The sequence below is a fragment of the Ursus maritimus genome, unplaced genomic scaffold, assembly GCF_017311325.1.
Source record: "Ursus maritimus isolate PB19 unplaced genomic scaffold, ASM1731132v1 scaffold_33, whole genome shotgun sequence".
Lineage (NCBI taxonomy): Eukaryota > Metazoa > Chordata > Mammalia > Carnivora > Ursidae > Ursus > Ursus maritimus.
The window spans coordinates 2091746-2116278 of NW_024425897.1; the positions used below are offsets into that span (position 1 = coordinate 2091746).

The 24533-nt window shown below is 43.6% G+C and overlaps 1 protein-coding gene across 1 annotated transcript in view; it reads left to right on the top strand.

Annotated features, from left to right (window-relative positions):
- Positions 1-179: 179 nt before the first annotated feature.
- Positions 180-24533, top strand: part of CRKL (CRK like proto-oncogene, adaptor protein) — a 39906-nt gene continuing 15552 nt past the window's right edge. The window contains exons 1-2 of the mRNA XM_008697556.2: positions 180-1032; positions 13915-14380. Of these exons, the coding sequence (XP_008695778.1) occupies positions 722-1032; positions 13915-14380 (777 nt within the window). The 5' untranslated portion in view covers positions 180-721. The remainder of the gene's footprint in view (positions 1033-13914; positions 14381-24533) is intronic.

The window sequence follows — 24533 nt, forward strand, 5'->3', positions numbered from 1 at the left end:
CCTCCTCCACCTCCTCCACCTCCTCCACCTCCTCCACCTCCTCCACCTTCCCCGCCTTCTCCCGGAACGCGGGAGCGGCCGAAAGCGGCGCACGCCCCGACCGTCACGAGCGTCCTCCTGATTGGCCGCGCCACGCGACGTCATGGGGAGGGCCCGGGCGGCAGCTGGGAGCCAGAGCCCGCGCGTGCGCAGATCGAGCGCGCTGAGCGGAGGGGGGAGGTGGCCGGCCGCTTCTCCCGCGTCCGCCATTTTGTTGCTGTGGCTTTTGGGAACGGGCTGGGCAAAACCGCCCCGGAGGCGCGACACTCCTGGGAGTCCGGTGCTTCGTGTGGCGGCGGGATTCATTGCAGAGCCGTGGGGGGCACGGAGTCGGCGCGTTCCGGGCCAGGAGTGACTGGAAGCATCCCCGGTACGCCGGGAAGCCCGATAATCCCGGGGCGGCCTCCGCTGCGGCTCGGCTTCTCCCGCCCCGACCTCGGGCTGTGCCCTGCATTCCCAGGGCCGGCTTCCTCCGTGAGGCGGCCGCGGAGCAGGCGGGCGGCGGCGGAGGATGCTGCGGGCCCGGAGCCGAGAGGAAGGTGCTGTCTCGGCCCTCTAAGCGCGCCTCGAGGTGTGCCAAGAGGCCCTTCCTTGGCCGCAAAGCCGTCTGTCGGGCAAAGGCGTCCAGAACAGACGAGAGCAGCCGCCGCCCCGACTCGCCGCAGAGCTCCGGCCCGACACCATGTCCTCCGCCAGGTTCGACTCTTCAGACCGCTCCGCCTGGTACATGGGGCCGGTGTCTCGCCAGGAGGCGCAGACCCGGCTCCAGGGCCAGCGCCACGGTATGTTCCTAGTTCGCGATTCCTCCACCTGCCCCGGGGATTATGTGCTGTCCGTGTCGGAGAACTCGCGGGTCTCCCACTACATCATCAACTCGCTGCCCAACCGCCGTTTTAAGATCGGGGACCAGGAGTTTGACCACTTGCCGGCCCTGCTGGAGTTCTACAAGATCCACTACCTGGACACCACCACCCTAATCGAGCCCGCGCCCAGGTACGCGAGCGCCCGCGCTTCCCGGGCACACAGCCCACTCCGACCTCGGAGGAGGGTCGATGGCAGGGGCTGGTTCGCTTGGGATCGATCGAAGGGGGTGGGGGTGTGTGATTGACCCCGTTTCACCCCATTCTGAACCAAATTATTTTCCAGAAGGCATTCTGAACGGAAGGCTAGTGTCAGGATCTGGGTCACTGGATGAGGGGATGCGTTTTAAACATGTTTATCGGCGGTTGCATAGTTAAAATGCCCGCTTTCTGCCTTTCGTCACGTTATCTATTGGGTTATCCTACTAAAGAAGAGTTTTTGTTGTTTTTAAACGTTTTTTGGACCACAGACTTCGTTGAGAATCTTAAGGTAGCCATGTCATTTCCCCCTCCCTAAAAATGCACGTACACACAACTTTACACACCATTCAAGGTTCTTGGGCTCCCTGCTCCAGTTTAAGAACTCTTGGACTGCAGCCTTTGGAACGAACAGTCGACAAATGAAAGTGCGCGTTTAGAAACAAAACCTTGAACAGTGAAATATCAGAACCATATATTGATATCTTGGTGCCAAGTTTGAGTTACACCAGACACCTTTTGTTTTATAATTACAGAAATTTTAGAAGAGGGTGCACTGGCTTCAGCGAGGACATATTTTTTAGTTTTTATTGTATAGTTTACCCCCAGGCTCGACCATTAATAGGCCAGAAATCCACTTGATTAAATTCTAAGGAGGAATAAAGCTAGAATGTTAATTACTAAGGGAAATTTTTGAGCGACACTTTCTTTATTCTAGCTTAATTTTAGAGGTACGTTTTGTACATCTGTAAGACTAATGATTTAGTAAAGCATCCAGCATCCTCTTTTCCAAGTAATATGCATTATTTTATTTGATTATTTGCCTTAATTTGTTTTCAGTGTTTTATCACGTGTCTTTTTTTAAATTATACCAAATTTGAACTGAAGAAATTGCCTGGAATTTTTTTAAGTGAAGGGTATTTTACTGCCCATTTTGCTTCTTGAACTGCTGTTTTAAAAGGATAGGGTGCTGATTTTTGGAATGAGATGTTTCTGATTTTGTAAAATTGCTGAGAAGATGTTCCTCTGAGCTTTAACCATTAAAGGCTATAATAATTAAGGAGCACCCACTGGATGCGTAAGTGTTGCTTCCGTGGAATGAGAGAGAAGAAACAAAGCCATGACAGTATAATGACTGTAAGATTAACTGCTGAACTAAATGGACTTTAAAAACTGGGAGAAAGTGGTTATAAATCAAATAGTGTATAACAAAGACCTAGGCACCAAGAATCTGATTGGTGAAATCTCCAGGTCCCCAAAGATGCTGGTAATTGAAGTCAACTTTCAGCGCAGTATTTTCTGATACAAGGGGTTGGAGAAAATATTAGAACCAACTGTAATGAGATTTTTAATATGTTTAAGTGAATTACTTCTCCGACTCGTGGAGGTGAATTAGTATCATTAATTTCAGGCATTTGTTAAGCCATGCTGTGTGCAAGGCATTGTGCTTGCTTTGAGGCGACAGGTATTTTAATACAGTGGTTTCAGAAAGGGTGAGTAAATGGTCTGATCTCCTTCTAGAGAAAAAAGGAATATGCTGCAGTGGCTTCCCATCACCAACAAAAACAACTCCACATTTTTCATACATATGTCTTAACAGATACCAAATATAACTTTCTGTTTTGGATGCCTGTCCTGCCCCCACTCCCCACCTTGTTCTTTCTTTAGTGCAGTCCTACTAGGCAACTCATTTAATCCCTGGTAGCCATCCCTGCGTACCTTCTCACACCTTTGTACCTTTGCTCCAGCTGTTGGCTGGGCTGCTGGCTCTTGGTTGATGCTTAGCCCCACCCCGCTCCTCACCTATCGAAATCTTAACTGCTGTTCCGCCCTTCAAATCATAGGGCCTTTCCCTGACCCTCCCACTTACAGCTGTAATTGTTTCTCCTTTTCACTCTCTGCCCCAGGCGTGTTGCTGTAATTTAGGTTTTTATTTTCTGCTGGTATCTCTGAGGGCGATCACAATTCTGATTGACTTAGATCCAGACTGGATTTACTTTCTTAATCTTTGGATTTTCTCCCCCAAGCCTGAAATTCGAAGATTGGTTTGATATGTTTTCAGCCTTCGTAGAAAACTAGAGGTACCCTAAAACCTTGGCCAAATGCAAGTCAGTTTAATGCCTCTTCACACCCCAGACAAGATACATTAAGTGGTTTAGGCATCAAAACTGAGTTCTTAAGGCCAGTTTTGTAGCCTTTACCTAGAAGTTCATTTTTAAAATTTTTGCTTAGTGAAAAATTACAACCGAATGACTTCCTCACAATTTAAGGACTGGTGCTTGTTTTCTAGTCTGATCTTTTTTATTGGAATGTTCCTAAACATTTGGTTTTGTATTTTTTTCTTAAAGAATTTCTTTATTTGAGAGAGAGCATGAGCTGGGGGAGAAGCAAATGGAGAGGGAGAGGCAGACTCCCCACTGAGCAGGGAGCCCACTGTAGGGCTCTATCCCCAGACCCTGGGATCATGACCCAAGCCAAAGTCAGACACATAACCGACTGAATCACGCCGGCACCCCTAGTTTTATATTTTTATTCAAATATTTACAAGAGTTCTATACCAGTGATAGTGACTGAGAACAATGGGTGTCAGATGTACTTTCTCCATGATAGAACTTCTATTTTATTGAAAGAGACAAACTAAAAAGTGGGGAAATAAATAAACTACCAGGTTAATAAATGCTGTGAAGGAAGTGAGGCTGAGCAGAGAGAATATAATGGGAGGGACCTAACTGACGTCGTGGTCAGGGAAAGCATGAAGCCACCTAAGGGTAGAGAAGAGACAAGCCTTGGGAAGGCCTGGGCTAAGAAGAAGGGAAGACCCTCCAGTCATAAGGAAGAGTTTACACAAAGTCCTGAAGTCAGATAGCGATTGGGTTGGGAGTGTGGTACTTAAGTAAAGGGTTCTGTAAGAAGAGTTAGGGGATGTAATGGTCAAGATAAGGAAGTTGGATTTTATTTAAAGTGCAGTGGGTGCCATGGAAGAAGTTTGAACCACAGGAGTGATCTGGAGTTGTCGCTGTTACCTGGGTGCAAAATGATTGTGGCTGATGACATATAGGTCACAGCTCATACAGACTGATGTAGGTAGAGCTGTAACTTGAGGTGCCTGTTTTGGAGTTAAGACTGATGTTGCTGATGGGAGGGGGGATGGTGAGGGAAGAGAAAGGAAGAAACAAAGATGACTTGGTACATTTGTAACTTTGTGTCCTCTCAGTTTATCTTATCAATTGCTTTTTGTATTTGTCTGTGGTGTTCCTGTGGTGAGTTTTAAATTTAACCCCCAAAAAGTGTCATATCATGTCAGATGGCTTTTGTTGATTTTGAGTGACCCTAAAGGATTCTCTTTCAACATGTGGGTGTAATTTTTTTTTAAAGATTTTATTTTTATTGATGAGAGGGTTGGGGGGCTAGTGCCAGGGAGGAGCAGAGGGAGAGGGACAAGCCGACTCCGTGGGGAGCCCAATGAGGGGCTTGATCTCAGGACCCTGAGATCATGACCTGAGTCTAAACCAAGAGTCGGACACTTAACTGACTGAGCCACCCAGGTGCCCCAGACATAGGTATAATTTTTATATTATAGTTGATCTGATAAACAAAACCTGTGGTGGTTTTCACCTCTAATTTATTTGATTATAAATATGTTTAAGATTCTGTTCATTAAGTTATAGTTAATATTCAGGTAAGTGCTAGCGTTTTTTTTATTTAATGGAGGTGATTTCCAGTTTAATGACAGAGTGTTTCAGAAGGTTCCTAAATGGATTGTTTAGATATGAAATCCATTTTCCTGTGGTTTAGAAACTGTGTTTTGCATGGCTTGCTTTGCTTATAAAATTCTCTAGTTTTAGCTTATACAGCTATAGGAAGGCTAGGAGGAAAAGCTGAGAAGTTTTTTAACTAAGGCAAGTGGACCCATAGAGAAAATCTTTGATTTTGTCAACAGACATTGCGCATCTCATGTACCTAGTAACACGGAACTAACATTGAATCAACAATCCCTGTCCTATTCTTTCTTTCTTTCTTTCTTTCTTTTTTTTTAAGATTTTATTTATTTATTTGACAGAGAGAGGCAGCCAGAGAGAGAACACAAGCAGGGAGAGTGAGAGAAGGAGAAGCAGGCCTCCCGCTAAGCAGGGAGCCCAATGTGGGGCTCTATCCCAGAACACTGGAAGGCAGACGCCCAACGACTGAGCCACCCAGGCGCCCCTCCCTGTCATATTCTGGAGAAGGTTACTGGTGCTGAAATGGTTTTGTTTTGTTTTGTTTTTAAGATTTTATTTATTTATTTATTTATTTTTAAAAGATTTTATTTATTTATTTGACAGAGATAGAGACAGCCAGCGAGAGAGGGAACACAAGCAGGGGGAGTGGGAGAGGAAGAAGCAGGCTCATAGCGGAGGAGCCTGATGTGGGGCTCGATCCCATAACACCGGGATTACGCCCTGAGCCGAAGGCAGATGCTTAACCGCTGTGCCACCCAGGCGCCCCTAAGATTTTATTTATTAATTTGTCAGAGAGAAAGAGAGCACAAGCAGGGGGAGAAGCAGGCTCCCCAGTGAGCAAGGAACCCAGTGCGGATCTTGATCCCAGCACCCTGGGACCATGACCTGAGCTGAAGGTAGACGCTTAACTGAGCCATCCAGGCATCCCTGATGCTGAGATTTTTTAAAAGGCCATCTCCATGCTGTCTACTATGGTAGAGTAGTTGAAAAAGGATGCCCAGATTAACCTGAGTGCCCAGAGGAGGGCCCTCCCACCTGTGATGCAGAAGCCAAGCCCTGCATGGACCAGAGGATGCCGCAGGCCACACGGTCACACCTCCTCCCACATCCTCTGTTCTGAATATTTGAGGGAACTCAAATCTGGACTCTTAGGATTAGGAGTGGGGGAGGATTACTAGTAATTTTGATTAGCGTAGAATTTGGTACTGTGCATAAACCTTTGATTTTCCTCTTACCAGTAGTTTGAATCCTCTAAATTTGATTCAGATGAGGTACAAGAGCATGGTCATCATGCTCGGAGTGGAAGCTTGCCCAGTTAAGAGTTACGTTCCCATGGCATGTAAAGTGCTGGTAGCCATTTGATTTGTGACTTTTCTCTTATTTAAGGCTCAAGTACAGAAATTTTTTTTTTTTTTTTTTAACCTTAGAAAGAATTTTTCTTTTGACCTCAAGAGTTGGACTAGATTATTTCTAAGGTTTCCTTCAGGCTAAAATATTTCAGTTGTTCCTGATAAGTAAAAGGGGACAGTGCTTATTAGTGGGAGTTCAGATTATTTTAGAGTCTGAGCTAAGATCATACCAAGTAAGGTGGGGCCACTAGGCATGTGGCAACTAGTCTGGAATGATGACTGTCGAGCATGAATGGTACAGTGGTGAAGTGAAGAGGCTTGGACAGCAAACCAAATGGCATACAGGATTTCTTTGTCTGTATAACAGAATTAAACAGATATAGGGAATTGGAGTGCTGAAGTTTTTGTGTTTTCAGAAGGAGAAAAAAAAAAGAAACAGAAATGGGAAATGCTTCCCTTTGTCTTTGGCATTTTATTTTTATTAGCAGGAATTGCATGTATTGCGCCTACTCTACACCAAAGCCCAATACTAGTGTCAAGGCATATAATGGAAATAAATCATGGTTTTAGCCCTTGAGAAGGTTAGTATATTGAATAAGTTAAAATAGAATATCTTGGGAGCTTAAAAGCAAGAATGATCAACTGAGGGGTCAGGGAAGGCTTGAAAAAAGAAATGAGAAGGGGAGAAAAGGTGGTGGCAGTGCCTGCTGGGAAAGGCACAAAGTTGTAATTAATGTGAGTGATGGGAAGTGAGGTAGGAAGGAAGAGTAATGCTAAATTGTGAAGGGCCTCCTGTGCTTTGTGAATGAGTTTAACAGTGGGAGCTGTCTAAGTTTTTGAGAAGAGAATTGCCATGGCCAGTTTTACTTTTTAGAAACTGTTCTGGTGTGGGACTGGGTAGGGAGAGAGTCCAGGGTGTAGGAGTAATTAAGGGCTGTTAACGGGAGAAGGAATTCGGAGAAGCCGAACTAAGATCACATGCTTTGGGACTATAAAGTAGAAACTTAACAGTTTTCACTGGGCAATTGCATCTAGATGGTGAAGAAAGAGGTATGACTTCAGGGATGATTGAGTGGTATCTCTAATTGAAAGAAGAGAAGAGAACTGATCAGGGTGAGGGGGGATGATTGTTTTCAATAGGGAGACTCTTTGAGATGCTTGCTGGAAGCCAAGTTTAGCAATCTGATGAGTTTGTTATTGAGAAGAGAGTTGGGGGCTAAATAGTGTAGATTTGGGAGTCTAACCTTAGATGGAATACACAGAATGAGCATAAGAGCCGTGGAATGGGGTGGAGAGGTAGCCACAGGCATAGAAAGAGAGCTGTTAAGTGATGTTGTGAATATCTAGGGATGGAAAGGTAGGGTCCTCAGTATTCAGTGCCGTTTCACTAGAGAGGTTTTTAACCAGTCTTCTTAGAATTGATTCTCTTACCAGGGCGCCTGGGTGACTTTTAGTCGGTTGAGCATCAGACTCTTGGTTTCAGCTCAGAAGAGGTGGGGGAGTGTCCAGTTCCTGCTGAGGGGGGGAGTGGGGGTCGGGTCTGCTTGAGGATTCTCTACCTTTACCCTCCCCCCACTCTTGAGTACTCCCTTTCTCAAATAAATAAGTCTTTATTTATTTAAGATTTATTTATTTGAAAGAGAGACACAGCAGGGAGAGGGAGACAAGCAGACTCTCTGGTGAGCAGGGAGCCTGATGCAGGGCTCAATCCCAGGACTGGGAGATCCTGTCCTGAGCTGAAATCAAGAGGCGGGCGCTTAGGGGCGCCTGGGTGGCTCAGTCGTTAAGCATCTGCCTTTGGCTCAGGGCGTGATCCCGGCATTCTGAGATCGAGCCCCGCATCAGGCTCCTCCGCTAGGAGCCTGCTTCTTCCTCTCCCATTCCCCCTGCTTGTGTTCGCTCTCTCGCTGGCTGTCTCTCTCTCTATCTCAAATAAATAAATAAAATCTTAAAAAAAGAAAGAAAAAAAGTCGGGCACTTAACTGAGCTACCCAGGCATCCCAGTAAATAAGTCTTTAAAAAGAATTGATTCTCTTATCTGTTTTGTTTTGTTTTCCCTAGTTTTTACTGTGAAATATTTTAATACATACAAGAGAGTATATGTATATCATGGATATAATAAGAAAAATCATCGGGGCGCCTGGGTGGCACAGCGGTTGGGCGTCTGCCTTCGGCTCAGGGCGTGATCCCAGCATTGTGGGATCGAGCCCCACATCAGGCTCCTCCGCTGTGAGCCTGCTTCTTCCTCTCCCACTCCCCCTGCTTGTGTTCCCTCTCTCGCTGGCTGTCTCTATCTCTGTCAAATAAATAAATAAAATCTTTAAAAAAAAAATAAGAAAAATCATCAATACCCATGTGACCCCTTTAAAAAACCAGATTACCAGTACCTTTGAAATTCTCCTCTCAGAAGTTGTATTCCTTCTTTTGCATGAAGGAAATTTTAAGCTTAGAAGATACTAATGCTCAGTTTGAAGAAAATGTTTTATCTGTGCTTTATTCCATGAAGCTTAGAATCGTTTTTACCTTAAGGAGAGGGGGTTCATTGACATTAGGTAGGAAAGGCCAATTTCCAGTTAGTCATCCAGGGCCTTCTTGCTCAGTATGTTGTGTACCATAGACACAAGACAGGGAGAAGCATGGGTCTTAGAGTATTTGAAAGGGCTTGGAAAACTCTTTGAATGTAAAATTAATTTTATTTTTTTAGAGATTTTATTTATTAGAGAGAGAGAGCATGAGCGGGGTGAGGGCCAGAGGAAGAAGCAGACTCCTCGCTGAGCAGGGACCCCGACATGGGGCTCGATCCCGGGACTCCAGGATCATGACCTGAGCTGAAGGCAGGTGCTTAACCAACTGAGCCACCCAGGCGCCCCTCTTTGTAAAATTTAAAGAGGAGATTACAGGTGCTCTTTTACAGTAAGGAACAAATCGAAATGAGAAACAATGAATTGTTCCAATTTTATGTTACATATTACTTTGGGCTGTGGGACCTAATGGAAAGGGCAAGATAATCTGCCCTGGCATCATCATGGTTTCATGCCTGCAGTGGAACTAATGTGTAATTTGCAGTGAATTTTGATGAATACATGAGTTTGAGGATATGGGGTGGAAGACTTTGAATTTATGTCAGGGATGTGGCTGGGGGATTGATTTGATTTGAAATTTAGGGATATCTGTGCATGTACTAAATCGGGAAATGAGCCCCACAGTCACTATAGCAATATAATGGTGTAGAAAGTATAAGCTGTCCTCCATCTTTGTCAGATTTGCATACATTCCCCTCACCAGGGAGTTACTGAAAGTTGAAAAGCACCCTCTGCTCTTTCAACCCAGTAATCTAGACAATGAATCAGCAAACTTTCAATAAGGGGGCAGATGGTAAATATTTTAAGCTTTACAGGCCATATAGTCTCTCACAGTTTCTCAGCTATGCCCTTACAGCACAAAAGCAGTCACAGACAATACTTAAATGAGTGAATTTGGCTCTGTTGTAATAAAACTTCATTTACAAAACTGTACAGTAGGCTGAATGGCCCACAGGCCATAGTTTGCAGACTTCTAGGCCATACTCAGTTTTGGTAGTGTACTGAAGCTAAGAATGGTTCTTAATTTTCGAAAGGTTGTATTTTTAAAAAAGAAGGATATACAACATAGTCCGTATGTATAGTCCGCAAAACCTCAAACATGTACCAACTTTTTAGGGAAGTTTGTCAACCTTGAGGGCCTTGCCCGCAGAGCTCCTATTCAGTGCTTATAGGAATGACCAGTGTGCCCCGTGAGGTGTGGGGAGGCTGGGGAAAGGAACGTTTGAACCTTCAGGCCTCTAGTCTTTTTCTGATTTAGAACCAAATTATGTAAGCCTGTCTTCATCAAGATCTTTCAATTCCAAAGGGGGCTAGTCTTCAGCTTCTAGTGCATTGCCTCCTTGCCTGTTCTGCCCCTTAACAGAACTCACTCCTTTGAGTGCTCCTTGACCCTGTCAACTTCTGTCATGGCACATTAATTACTCATTGTGCTGTGATTTTGTCTTCCAGTCTCTATGCTAAATTGGCGGTCTTTTAAGAGCAAGAACCTGGTTTTATTTCATTGTCTGTCTCCCAAGTTCTTAGTACGTAGTAAATCTACCTGGGTAGATGAATTTCATTAATGTTAATCCCCACTGAAACTGTACTAGTATCCTCATAATTTGTGTTGTAGAACTAACTGCTGTTAACTTTTCAAGTATACAGAAAATGAAATACCCTTGGATGGGGTCTGAGATGGAACTGATTGTGCTTTTAGTAAAGTATCTGAGATTTTTGTAGTACCACTCAAACTTTTCACAGATTGTCTGTGGCCCTTGAAATAGGGGCAGGGTGTACCTTAAAGAGGGTAGGGGTGGGGAACTAACTGGATGCTCAGTAACAACCAGGAACTATTGTGCGTGTTTCACACATAATTTGACGTTGATTCCCATGAACCCGAAAGACGTGGGGTTTATTCCTGAGGCTGACTAGCTTAGAGGTTATGAGTGAGTACTCCCAAACCAGACTGCCTGAGTACAAATCTGTGTTGGCATTGGCTTCCTCGTCTGTAAGATGGGGATAATCACAGGATTGCTGAGAGGATGAAATAAGTTAAAGTCTGTATAGACTGCGAACAGTGCCTGACATAGGTAGCGTCAACTCATTACTGTTGCTGCTCCTACTCCTGCTCTCTTTTAAATGTATTGATATTAAGCATTTTGCCGCTCGGTATCACATTGTTGTTAATAAGCAATAAGATCTTAGAGGGGTTTCTTTTCTTAAAGATTTTATTTATTTGACACAGAGCACAAGTGAGGGGAGCAGCAGAGGGAGAGGGAAGAAGCAGACCCCCTGAGATCTTAGAGGTTTTAAATCAAGCTCCTAACCACCGCAGCATAATACACAGACTGCTGTTAATTCAGTGGTCAGTATATTATATTAAATTAGTCATTTGCATTTAAAAGCTGTAAGTTTTTCCAAATTATGAAGACTGCCTTTTGGAAAGTAGTGTGGCAGTGTGTACTAAGGGCCATGAAAATGTCCCTGTTCTTTAATCTGGAAGTCTGGGCTTTACAAAAAATCTAATATTGAGGTGGTTCAGTTGGTTGGGCATCAGACTCTTGGTTTCGGCTCCAGCTGTGATCTCAGGATCATGAGATTGAGCCCCAGGTTGGACTCCATGCTGGGTGTGGAGCCTGCTTAAGATTCTCTCCCTCTGTCTCCCCCTCCCTCCCTAAAAAAAATCGAATATCAAGAAACTATGTTCAAAAGACTTTGTGATGTTGATGATCAAATAGGGAGAGAGAAAAACTCAATATCCAGAAACACAGGGATGCTTAATTGCTGCAGGCTTACGGAATGAAATGTTATCCTGACATAAAAGTAAATGGTCATGTAGACCAGTGATATGGGGAAACACCTGTTGTGTGATATTAGGCAGAAAAACTACCAGGGGGGCGCGTGGGTGGCTCGATCGTTAAGCGTCTGCCTTCATCTCAGGTCATGATCCCAGAGTCCTGGGATCGAGCCCCCACATCGGGCTCCTGCTTAGCGGGAAGCCCGCTTCTCCCTCTCCCACTCCCCCTGCTTATGTTCCCTCTCTCGCTGTGTTTCTCTGTCAAATAAAATCTTTAAAAAAGAGAAAAGAAAAACTGCCATGGGCATACACAAGACTCTTTTAAGAAAGCCATAAAATTTGAGTGCGTGCGTGGCTTAGTCTCTTAAGCGTCCAGCTCTTGGTTTCAACTCAGGTCCTGATCTCATGGGTCATGAGATCCAGCCTGGCATTGGGCCCCATGCTCAGCGGGAGTCTGCTTGGAAATTCTCTCTCTCTGCCCCTCTTCTCTCTTGTGTGCTCTCTCTCTCTCTCAGATAAATAAATAAATCTTAAAAAAAAAAAAAAAGCCATAAACTTGGCCAGTGGGAGGAGTGAAAAAGTAGCTATGATGGGGCAGGAGCTGTGGGATTTTTTTTTTCTCTTTTGTTTTTTTTTGGGGGGGGTGTTTTGTTTTGTTTTGTTTTTTAAGATTTTATTTATTTATTCGACAGAGACAGAGACAGCCAGCGAGAGAGGGAACACAAGCAGGGAAAGTGGGAGAGGAAGAAGCAGGCTCATAGCGGAAGAGCCTGATGTGGGGCTCGATCCCATAACGCCGGGATCACGCCCTGAGCCGAAGGCAGACGCTTAACCGCTGTGTCACCCAGGCGCCCCTGTTTTTGTTTTTTAAGATTTTATTTTATTTTTAAGTAATCTCTATACCCAACACAGGACTTGAACTCAGAACCAGGAAATCAAGAGTTGCATGCTGTGCCTACTGAGCCAGCCAGGCATCCCTTGTTTTCCCTTTTTGCTTAAAGTTGTAGCATAGTGGCATTTTTTATAAAGGAAAAAAAAAATTAAAATATTTAAACATAAGAGATCACCTTGTAATATGAAGTAACTTTTTAGATCATTAATTGGAGGAAGGAAAGAGAGTGGACATGAGCTAATAGATGATAAAACAGGGGCACATGGGTGGCTTAGTCTGTTAAGCAGCTGACTCTCAATTTCGGCTCAGTCACGGTCTCAGGGTCCTGGGATTGAGGCTTGTGTAGGTTCCCCGCTCAGCAGGGAGACTGCCTGAGGATTCTCTTACTTCCTCTGTCCCTTCACCTGCTTGGTCTCTCTCAAATAACTAGATAAATAAATGATCTTTTAAAAAAAGATAAACAAATTGGAAACCATGGTCAGTGGTTAAACAGGCATTTCCTATCCTGGCTTAATCTCCCTCAAGGCTATTCTAGAACTGGGCTCTGGTGATGGTTCTGCAGGCAGAGCCACTTCAGACATGTGGACTCTTTGGATGAAGCCCAGAGTTTGTTACTCTGGTATAGATTCTGTGCTTTAGAAAAGTCAAGTGGTGGGACGCAGCTAATGGTAAAATAGGTCTTTTTTTTTTTTCCCCAAAAGTTGTGTATTTGCAACTTCTCAGAACATTTCTTAGGTGAAGAGAGACCTCTATACTTCTTTTGCAGAAGAGGCATTACAAATGGGATGTTACTGGAGAGCAGGGACTGCGCTTTTATAACTGACCCTGGGAGGGCATTCTGCAGCTTGGCGAATACACAGCGGAGGGGTGTGGTGGTGTCTGTGGACTGATGCTTTGATGAGAGCTCTTGCCTGTGAGTTCTGCAGTGAAAAGTCTGTGTTTTCTTTTTGATGCTCAGGTGATGATTCCTGCATAAAATGGAATATGAGGTTTTTTGGGTTTTGTTTTGTTTTTTTAGTTTGACAGACGTATAAACCCTTTTCTGGTTTTTGTATTTTGAGGGACACAGAAACTGAAGCCTTCGTCATTTTCTGTCTGGATGCCCAGGGAAGTGTGCAGGAAAGCATGGCATAGATAGGGCCAGGAAGAAAAATGTGTGATGGCTGTGACAGTGTCCTAAGGAAGGCAGCTACTGAACTTACTCAAGATTTTTAAAATAAATTCAGACCAGTTGTATCTCTGTGTAAACAAAAGGTTTCTGTGAAACAGAGATGGGGGGTGTGTGTATGTGTATGCCATTGACATGTGATTTAACAAGGTCTATTCAGGCAATACAAACTGCAGAGCATAAAACTGTGACTTAACTATTCTTCTTAACTATTGAGAATATAGCAAGGGAAATAATTCATCTTAGAGGAGAATGGTTTATTTAAAAGTTTGACAAACACTGGTATCGAGTAAGATTTTTCTCTTAGAGTTAATTTTCCTTCTCTCTGAAGGTACCCGAGCCCACCAATGGGATCTGTATCAGCACCCAACCTGCCTACAGCAGAAGAAAATCTGGAATATGTGCGGACTCTCTATGATTTTCCTGGGAATGATGCTGAAGACCTGCCCTTTAAAAAGGGTGAGATCCTGGTGATAATAGAGAAGCCTGAAGAACAGTGGTGGAGCGCCCGGAACAAGGATGGCCGGATTGGGATGATTCCTGTTCCTTATGTTGAAAAGCTTGTGAGATCCTCACCACATGGAAAGCACGGGAATAGGAATTCCAACAGTTATGGGATCCCAGAACCCGCTCATGCGTATGCTCAACCTCAGACCACAACTCCTCTACCTGCAGTTTCCAGTACTCCTGGGGCAGCAATCAACCCTTTGCCATCCACACAGAATGGACCTGTCTTTGCAAAAGCCATCCAGAAAAGAGTACCCTGTGCTTATGACAAGACCGCCTTGGCATTAGAGGTAAAATTTACAGGGCTGGTTTTTTGGGTCTTTTCGACATTCGGTTTTCATTTTTAGTTTTAACTTTGTTTCTGCAAAGTAACGACTGCTCATTTAAAGTTCTGTTTAGAGGGTGGGGGCGCCTGGGTGGTTCAGTCGTTAAGTGTCTTCAGCTCAGGTCATGATCCCAGGGTCCTGGGATCGAGCCCCGCATCGGGCTCCCTGTTAGGTGAGCCTGCTTCTTCCTCTCCCTCTGCTTGTTCCCCCTGCTTGTGCTCTGTCAAATAAATAAAAATAAAATCTTTAAAAAAAAATAATAAAGTTCTATTCAGGGGAATAAGATAACTGGGTGATTTTGGAAGATCCATTGTGAGTGTCCTACAAGAGTCTTTTGTCCTTTCCTAGTCCTTATTTCTCCCAAGGTGTATTCTCTCCTGAGTTTAGTCTCACAGTAGTTGGTTTTCTTTCCAATAAGAAAAGATGATGGTTAATAAAGACCCATGACTTAGAGATGAAATCAGCATACAAGTAGACACAGAGCCACTTGTACAGTTCCATATTTCTAACGTCATGATTAGTTGAGGAGAAATACAAATAAATGTCTTAGAATTCCTCTTCGGCTAGGCAGAGATAAAAGTTTACAATACCTCAGACTGGGGTGCCTGGTTGGCTCAGTCAGTTAAGTGTCTGCCTTCTGCTTAGGTCATGATCCGAGGGTGCTGGGATCAAGCCCCATGTTGGGCTCCCTGCTCAGTGGGGAGTCTGCTTCTCCCTCTCCTCCCCCTGCTTGTGCTTGGCATGCGCGTGCTCCCTATCAAATAAGTAAATCTTTAATTAAAAAAAAAATATCTCAGACCTTACTAGCTTTTTTTTTTTTTTTAAGACTCTTGGAAAGTTTAGCCTGTAACTGTGGCTTTCTGAACCAAGAAGTCCTGAGGTCAGTGTTGATAAGCCTGTTGAGAGCATAAAGCTGTGTATCATAGAAAGTAGAAGTTTGATGAGACATCCAGTAAACCTGGAGTGACCATAAAATGAGCACAAACCCCAGAGGAAGAACAGAAGGATTTGAAAAATAGATTTTTTGGGTGCCTGGGTGGCTCAGTTGGTTAAGTGTCCGACTCTTGATCTCATCTTGGGTCTCAATCTCAGGGTCGTGAGTTCAAGCCCCATGTCAGGCTCCACGCTAAGTGTGGAGCCTACTTAAGGAGGGAAAAAAGATTTTTTTCAAAAATTCATACTTTTGTGGGCGCCTGGGTGGCTCAGCCGTTAAGCGTCTGCCTTTGGCTCGGGTCATGATCCCAGGGTCCTGGGATCAAGCCCCACATCGGGCTCCCCGCTTGGCAGGAAACCTGCTTCTCCCTCTCACACTCCCCTTGCTTGTGTTCCCTCTCTTGCTGTCTCTCTCTGTGAAATAAATAAAATCTTACCCCCCAAAATTCCTGTTTTTAGAACAGTCCCATATATTTTTTGTGTTATTTTTTACGAGATATAAAATATGTGCAGTGAGATGGGCCCTCGATATTAACATGTCAGAACATGGAATTTGATGCTACAAATCCTGGCTCTTTCATTTGTTGATAAATTGTGAAAATGCTTTTTGAGCCACAAACTACTAGGTAAATAAGTATCATTATATAATATGATTACAGTTGAATACTCTTTGTTGTTATTATCAAATTGCATATATGTTGGAGAAGCTGAGATTAAGCTAGTGATTGTTCTGTGTGTGTTCACCCCAAGGCCAAAGTAGGGCAGGTTTGGGAGACAGCCCAGGTACATGACAGAGGATGAAGTAATGGAGCCTGTTGCTTCAAAAAAGCAGAATTTAACCCACAGAACAGCCTGTCCACAAATAAAAGCTAGCATTGATTTTGTGTGTGTGTGTGGGGGGGGGTTTCCATTGATTATCCTCCGTCTTCTCTGGATGAGGAGTAATGTCCGAGCAAACTACACTTGAAGGTTTGTTTCAGAGTCCGATTACTTCTCCCTCTCATGTTGGCTGTAAAGAAGGGAGTGAGCTTCTGAGGCTTATGGCAGGTGCTAGGTCTAGAGAGGACCCACATGCTTTTAATGCTTCCCAGTGGAGGAACAGGAAAGAAACCAGACTGAATCTTGGCTGAGTAGGCTCTCCCAACTTTCTCATCCCCCACAGACCTGCCCCTGCCCAGGTGTACACCTCTAACCTAGTTCACATGTCAGCACCCGAAAATTACATGGGGCGCTCGGGCTCTAAAAGCCTTCCAGTTTGCATAGTGATTCCTGCCCTTTGAGGCATCGTCACATCTGTTGCCTCATCATAGGAGTAGAGAGCTAGGATTCAGAGAGTTGTTGTGACTCACATGTGTTAGACACATGGGGGTCGAGGCACCCAGTCAGAATTCCAGGCTGCATAGAGGCAGTCAGGAATTGGGCTCTTACTTGAGCCAGGGTTTAAAACCTCACTCCATTTAGGCCACCTGCCTGTTGACCTCTAGCTCTAAGATGTGCCTGCGTTTTAGAAACCTGTATCTCCACATTGCTCAGAGTGTGCATGGGGGGGGGGAGCTCATAGAGTGGAAGACCAGGTGCTATAAAGGGGATTATTTATTTATTTATTTATTTGAGAGTGTGCGCGCAAGCGACGGCAGGGGGGGTGGGGGGTCGGGCAGAGGGAGAGGGAGAATGGTTGAGCAGACAGTTCACTCAGCGGGGAATCCCAACATGGGGCTTGATCCCAGGAGATCTCAGATCCCTGAGGTCATGACCTGAGCTGGAATCAAGAGTCAGCTGCTTAACTGAATGAGCCACCCAGGCGCCCCTAAAGGAGATCATTTCAGAGCTTGGTTGAGCAGATAGGTGGGTAGGTGCCTTAGACCAGGATGAGGATTAAGAGCCTGGTTAATGATGTATATTTTAAGATAACCCACATAGTTGGCTGTTTTGCAGTTCTACTTGTTTCTCAGACCCCAGAAAGAGGTCTCCACACCCGAGTCTCCTCATGACACTACCTTAGCTGTGTAAGTCTCATCAAAGGCTTGCTTTGGTGTTTCACCAAGAGTATAAGGGGGACCTGAGAAATAAACTTCTGCCAAATTCCACTTAATGGTATTTCTCATTCTGTATATTTAAATGAGACTTTTGGCTATAACATAAATAAATAGTTCCATGAGTTACATTATCTTCTAAAACTTAGTGCTTGTCTGATCTTGTTAAAAATAACTCTTAAGACTTTTGCAATTAGGTTACCAGGAAAAGTATTAAAATTAAAATAAGGTGAAATAAGTAGGACAAAATGTGCCAGTAATTGAAGCTTCCTTATTTCCCTTGACGGTATTAGAACGATGAGGGCTTAGGTGAACTTTATTTCATGAATTATTTCACACTTTTTTTCATAAAACTTGATTTTCAAAAGAACATTCCTGCAAGTAAAGAGAGATTTTATTTATTTATTTGAGAGAGAGCATGCGTGTGCACATGAGAGTGGGGTGAGGGGCAGAAGAAGAAGCTGCCTTCCAGCTGAGCAGGGAGCCTAATGCAGTGCTCGATCCAGGGACTCCAGGATCATGAGTTGAGCCAAAGGCAGACGCCCAACCGACTGAGCCACCCAGGTGCCCATAAAGGGAGATTTTAAAACAGGTCATTTTTCTCTCTTGCTTACCTCTTTTCAAGAAGTGAGTTGATCCTTGGGATTTAATTTGGGAAGTAATACTTGGTACCTGGGGTGGGGAAAAGCAAGATGGTCAGGGAAAGATCATGGACCTGCATTCAAGTCCTCGTTTTTCGTGGTATGATCTTGGGCAAGTTACTTAAGTTCTTTTGAGTCTAAAAGGCACCCTTGTTCTGATGTTCACTATTCATCCAGCCAACCTGTGAGAGATGTCTTGTAGGGTCTTTCCACCAAGGTGCTTACCATCTAGTGAGAGAATAGAGACAGAAACCAGCAGTGTGGTAAGTGCTCTAATAACACAAAGTGGGGAAGGGGGGGGGTAGGAGATGGGAGTGTGGGTATTTGTCTGGGAAGCCTTCCTGGAGGAGGTAACCCTCTAGCTGAGTTTTGAAGGATGAATAGAAGTTAGCTAGGTGAAGTGCAGGGAGACATTCCTGGCAGAGGGAAGAGCTTACGTGAACAAGACTTCATACCACCAAGTAGCTGCAGGTTGGTGAGAGCATGCAGTATGTTGGGCAAAAGCAGCTAAAGACAAAGTGGAGGAAGTGGGCTGTTGCCATGTCATCAATGGGCTAGGCTGAGGAGATGAATAGTTTTCTTATGTTGCCTTCCCTGAGGCATAAAATAGCCAATTTCTCCCAACTGATGGAGGTCCTGAAGTTTGCAGGCAATTTACCTTTTATTTTATTGGTTTTTAAATAATTTAGAGCAAATGCTTCAGTCTCCCTATAATATTCTCACACACTTGTATTCCAGTATACTTTCTGACTAGGAAAGACAGGGAAGAACTTTCTTAGTATTGTCCTTAATTCTGGGGCTGTACACCTATGATTATTTGCTGTATGAAAATTTGTATCCAGACATCCAAATGGAGCCTCGGTGGAGCCTTCCCCTGTGGTATGGGTTAAGAAAACAGTTGGTGAGGGGTGCCTGGCTCAGTCAGTTAAGCATCCAACTCTTGATCTCAATCTTAGGGTTGTGAGTTCCAGCCCCATGTTGGGCTCTACACTGGACATGGAGCCTACTTAATTAACAAAAAGAAAAGATAACAGTTGGTGACAGTAGGCATCTGTGGGAATCAGAATCAGTGGAACAGATTCTGTGGAGGAAGACTAACATTTTCTTGGCCTGCAAGTGAGGCTTCAGGTGACTCAGGATGGGGAAGAAAGGCAAGTTGCAGTAATAGATCATTCAGTCTGCCCATCTTCCTAATGCTTTTGGCTTTCTGCAGCATCTAAATCCATTGGCCCTCTGGTCTCAACTTGGGCACCTCCAAAAACACTCTTTCAGCAAAGATTACTGAGTACTTACACTGTGGCAGACATTGTTAAGGAGGTTGGAGTTCAGTAGTGAAGAAGACAAAGGTCTCTATCCTTGTGGAAGTTCTAGAATACAGTCTCATGAGTGGTTCCTTTTAGCTCTCCACCAGGGAGAAACAAATAACTACAAGTCCCCTTCCTGTGTTTGCTTAGCCCAATGTTTGGACTTTAGTATGTGACCCTACAGTTTCCCCTCTTCAGGTTTGGGGTCATGGGTGCGTTTCTTTTTGTTTTTGTCATACACCATCTATCTATACAGTTACCTAAATCTTTTAAAATCCTCATTATGTCATCTGGCATATTGATCACCCCCCTCGGTTTCATGTTAACTGCAGATTTCATAAAAGCACGATCTAGATCTTTGTACTCAAGTCCTCCTCTGCAGCCTCTCCTGATCTATGTCGTATATCTAAAAAAAGATAATGAGGTTGGTTTGGCATAACTTGTTCTTGGTTGAGCCTGTACTGCCTTCCAAATACCATCTGTTTGCTAATTGCATTCAGAATTTTGTCCAGGTTTGATTTCATGCTCGCCTTTTACATTTTATAGAATCTACCATTGTCCCTGGTTTAACAAAACCAAGAAACTTGACCCTTTGTAGGTCTACCAGTGTCCTATGTTGTAAAGGTCTGTGGCAGGTGACCAGAGTTGGACTCTTATTCCTGCTTGCTGGTGTGTTTGGTCAGTACTTAGATATCTGTCTTATCAGTATAAGGATATCCTTTCATCTTTGGCGCATGTTCTTTTTTATGCTCAGAGTTCTTTGTGTGAGTTCACCAGCATTCTCAGGTTACTTGTTGTTCACTCCCATTGGGGTCATCTGTGCTTGTGTTCATATTTCTTCTTGAATTGTCTTCTCCCCATTTTGAAACCCCTAGTCACTGGATTACATCTGGTTTCCGAATCTTCTGAATCTTTCTAAGGCCCATGGCACAACTTCCTTCAGTGACTGGCCTGGAATTCTCAGGTTTCTATGTCAACCAGTGGGTTTTGCTTCATTGGTTAGGATTAAATTCACATTAGCAGTTTCTTCACTGATTCTTCTACTAACTGAGATCAGGTTGTCTGCAAAGCAAAGCTAGGTTTTAGTAGTACTAGTTGTATTTTTCAGCTTCTCAGGGATCACCTGTGAGTTCCTCTGTCTGTGTCGCCTGTAGTATATATCCACAGTGAGGTCCGTACGCGTTCATCATCAAACACCTGACTCAGCTCTGGAGCTCTGTACGGGGTCATACCTCCTAACATAACAGGGCCACTCTTACTTCCTGTCACATTCCAGCAACGATCCCCCTTCCCACCATAGTTTGTCAGAGATGCCCTCAAGCTCATATTCACCTGTTAAGTAGTAGGAATCTCAGGGCTTTTCATCAGGACTAATGGGCTCCTTCTCCACCCTTCTGTCATTGATGTTTGTTGGTCTTGCTTAACAATATCTAGTTTTATGAATTTGACTTACTCTACTTCTTGTGTACCAAAAGAGTTTTTTTCCCTTAATCACAAGTGCTTGATAAAAAGTAGGAATCTTTGAAAGTCCTTTGGAATTTTAGAAATTTCATGTATTTTTTTTTTTTTTAAAGATTTTATTTATTTATTCGACAGAGACAGACAGCCAGCGAGAGAGGGAACACAAGCAGGGGGAGTGGGAGAGGAAGAAGCAGGCTCATAGCAGAGGAGCCTGATGTGGGGCTCGATCCCACAACGCCGGGATCACGCCCTGAGCCGAAGGCAGACGCCCAACCGCTGTGCCACCCAGGCGCCCCTCATGTATTTTTAATAACATTTTTTTTCTTCTAACATACCATGTTCTCATTGGGTTGTGAATTAGAGAAGATTGTCTCTAAAAGGCTTTTGTTCCTCTTCCTTAATGTGTAAATTAGGTGAGAATATCATGAAATTGAGGCCCTGGCATGGTTCAGGCAGGGCCTGTCCCAGCCTGGTCATTATGCTGACGTCGTTTAGTTTTCTGTATGTGATAATAGCTGTTGAGTTAAGAAGAACCATCAGCTAGGGGCTTCACAGAGAATATTTTAATTAGTCCTTACGGCCATCTTGTCGGGTAGGTGGCACCAGTCCCATTTTACCCCCTTAGAACTTAAGGTTTGTGGGGCGCCTGGGTGGCTCAGTCGTTAAGCGTCTGCCTTCGGCTCAGGGCGTGATCCCAGTGTTCTGGGATCAAGCCCTGCATCAGGCTCCTCCGCTGGGAGCCTGCTTCTTCCTCTCCCACTCCCCCTGCTTATGTTCCCTGTCTCGCTGGCTGTCTCTCTCTGTGTCAAATAAATAAATAAAATCTTAAAAAAAAAAAAAAAAAGAACTTAAGGTTTGTGTAAATTTGTTGATAGTCTCACAGGTGGTATGTGGCAGAGCTAGGACTCAGCCCACAGTCTTATTTTTAAACAGCTTTATTGAGATATAATTTACATGTTACACAATTTACCCATTTAAACCATAAAATTCACTGGTCTTCGCATGTTACATTCTTTTTGTTTATTGTAAAATATGCATAACAATTTATTTTTAAGGGTACAATTGAGTGGCATTTGTTACATTCATGATTTTGCAACTGTCACCACTATTTATTTCCAAAACTTTTTCATTATCCCAAACAGAAACTCTGTAACTGTTAAGCGATAACTCCCCATTCCCCCTCTCCTGAGACCCTGGTAAGCTCTAACCCACGTTTTCATATATATGAATTTGCCTATTCTCATATAAATGGAATCCTATAATATTTGTCCTTTGGGTCTGGCTGATTCCACTAAGTATAATGTTCTAAGGTTCATCCATGTGGTAGCCTGTATCTTCTTTTATGGCCAAATAATATTCCATTGTATTGATACGTCACAGTTTGTTTATACATTCTCTAGGCGATAGACATCAGAGTTATTTTCACCTTTTGGTTATTGAGAATAGTGTTATGAACATTCATCTACAAATTTTGAATACCTGTTTTCAGTTCTTTGGGGTATATACCTAACAGTGGAGTTGCTGGGTCATGTGGTAACCATATTGAACTTTTTGAGGAATGACCATAGTTTTCCACAGTGGCTGCACCATTTTGTAGCAGTGCACAAGGGTTCCAGTCCTCCATGTCCTCACCAACACTTACTGTTTTTCCATTTTTAAAATTTCGATTTGCATTTTTATAATTATTAATGATGTTGAACATCTTTTCATGTGCTTCTTGGCCATTTTTTATATCTTCTTTGGGGAAATGCTCAAGTCCTTTGCCTGTGTTTTAATTGGGTTGTTTTGTGTTGTTGTTGAGCTTTAGGAGTTCTTTATATATTTTAGATACTAAATTCTTAATCAGATGTATGATTTCTAAATGTTTTTTTCTTCTGTAGGTTTTCATTTTCTTGATAGTGTGCTTTAATGCACATTTTTTAAAAGATTTTATTTATTTATTTATTTATTTATTTGAGAGAGAGAGAGAGAGAGCATGCACATAAGCAGAGGGGAGAAGGAAAGGGTGAGAGGGAGAAGCAGACTTCCCCGCTGAGCAGGGAGCCTGATGCAGGACTCAGTCCCAGGACCCTGAGATCATGACCTGAGCTGAAGGCAGACACTTAACCAACTGAGCCACCCAGGCACCCCAGTGCACATTCTTAATTTTGATGAAATCCACCTTAACTAATTTTCTTTTGCTGCTCCTGTTTTTGATGTCATATCTAAGAATCCATTACCAAATTCAAGGTCACAAAGATTTACCCCAGTGTTTTCTTCTGAGAGTTTTATGGGTGTAGCTCTTATATGTAATTTGTTTCTCCATCGTGAGTTAATTTTTGCAGATGGTTTGATGTAGCAGTCCAAATCCTTCCTTTTGCATGTGGAAATCCGGTTGTACCAGCACCACTATTGAAGAGATTGTTCTTTCTTCATTTGAATGAACTTGGCACTCTTGTCAAAAGTCACTTGGTCATAGGGGCGCCTGGGTGGCTCAGTTAGTTGAACATCCCACTTTTGGTTTTAGCTCAGGTTGTGATCTCATGGGTGAGCCCCATGTCAGGCTCCACACTCAGCAGGGAGTCAGCTTGAAGATTCTCTGTCCCTCTGCCCCTCCCCCACACATATGCACATGCTTGCTCTCTCTCATAAATAAATCTTTAAAAAAATCATTTTTTTTAATGGGGAACACCTGGGTGGCGCAGTCATTAAGCGTTTGCCTTCGGCTCAGGGCATGAACCGGGGTCCTGGGATCGAGCCCCCATCAGGCTTCTCCACTAGGAGCCTGCCTCTTACTCTCCCACTCCCCCTGCTTGTGTTCCCTCTCTCGCTGGCTGTCTCTCTCTGTCAAATAAATAAAATCTTAAAAAAAAAAATCATTTGGGGGGTGCCTGGGTGGCTCAGTCATTGGGCATCTGCCTTCGGTTCGTGTCATGGTCTTGACGTCCCTGCTCAGTGGGGAGCCTGCTTCTCCCTCTCCAGCTCCCCCAGGCTTATGTTCCCTCTCTTGCTATCTCTCTCTGTCAAATAAATAGATAAAATCTTTAAAAATAAATAAATAAGGGGCACCTGGGTGGCGCAGTCGTTAAGCGTCTGCCTTCGGCTCAGGGCGTGATCCCAGCATTCTGGGATCTAGCCCCACATGAGGCTCCTCCACTAGGAGTCTGCTTCTTCCTCTCCCACTCCCCCTGCTTGTGTTCCCTCTCTCGCTGGCTGTCTCTGTCAAATAAATAAATTAATTAAATAAAAATAAATAATCATTTGGTCATAAATATATGTGTTTACTCCCCCTGCTTGTGTTCCCTCTCTCACTGGCCGTCTCTGTCAAATAAACAAACAAATAAATAAATAAAATTAAAAAATAAAATATAAATAAATAAATAAATAAATAATCATTTGGTCATAAATATATGTGTTTACTTCCAAACTCTCAGTTCTGCTTCTTTGGTCTATATGTGTGTCTGTATGCCAATATCACACTGGATTACTATAGCTTTGTGTAGAAGTTGTGAAGTCAGGAAGTATGAGTCTTACAACTTTGTTCTTTTGCAAGATTGTTTTAGCTGTTCAGTGTGTCTTGCAATTCCATGTGAATTTGAAGATCAGCTTTTCCAGTTCTGCAAAAAATGTTAGAATTTTGGTAGGGATTGTGTTGAATTTGTAGATCTCTGGTTAGTGTTGATATCTTGATAATACGAAGGCTTCCTATCCATGAACAGAAGATGATGTCTTGCCATTTACTTAAGTCTTCTTTAATATTTTTCAG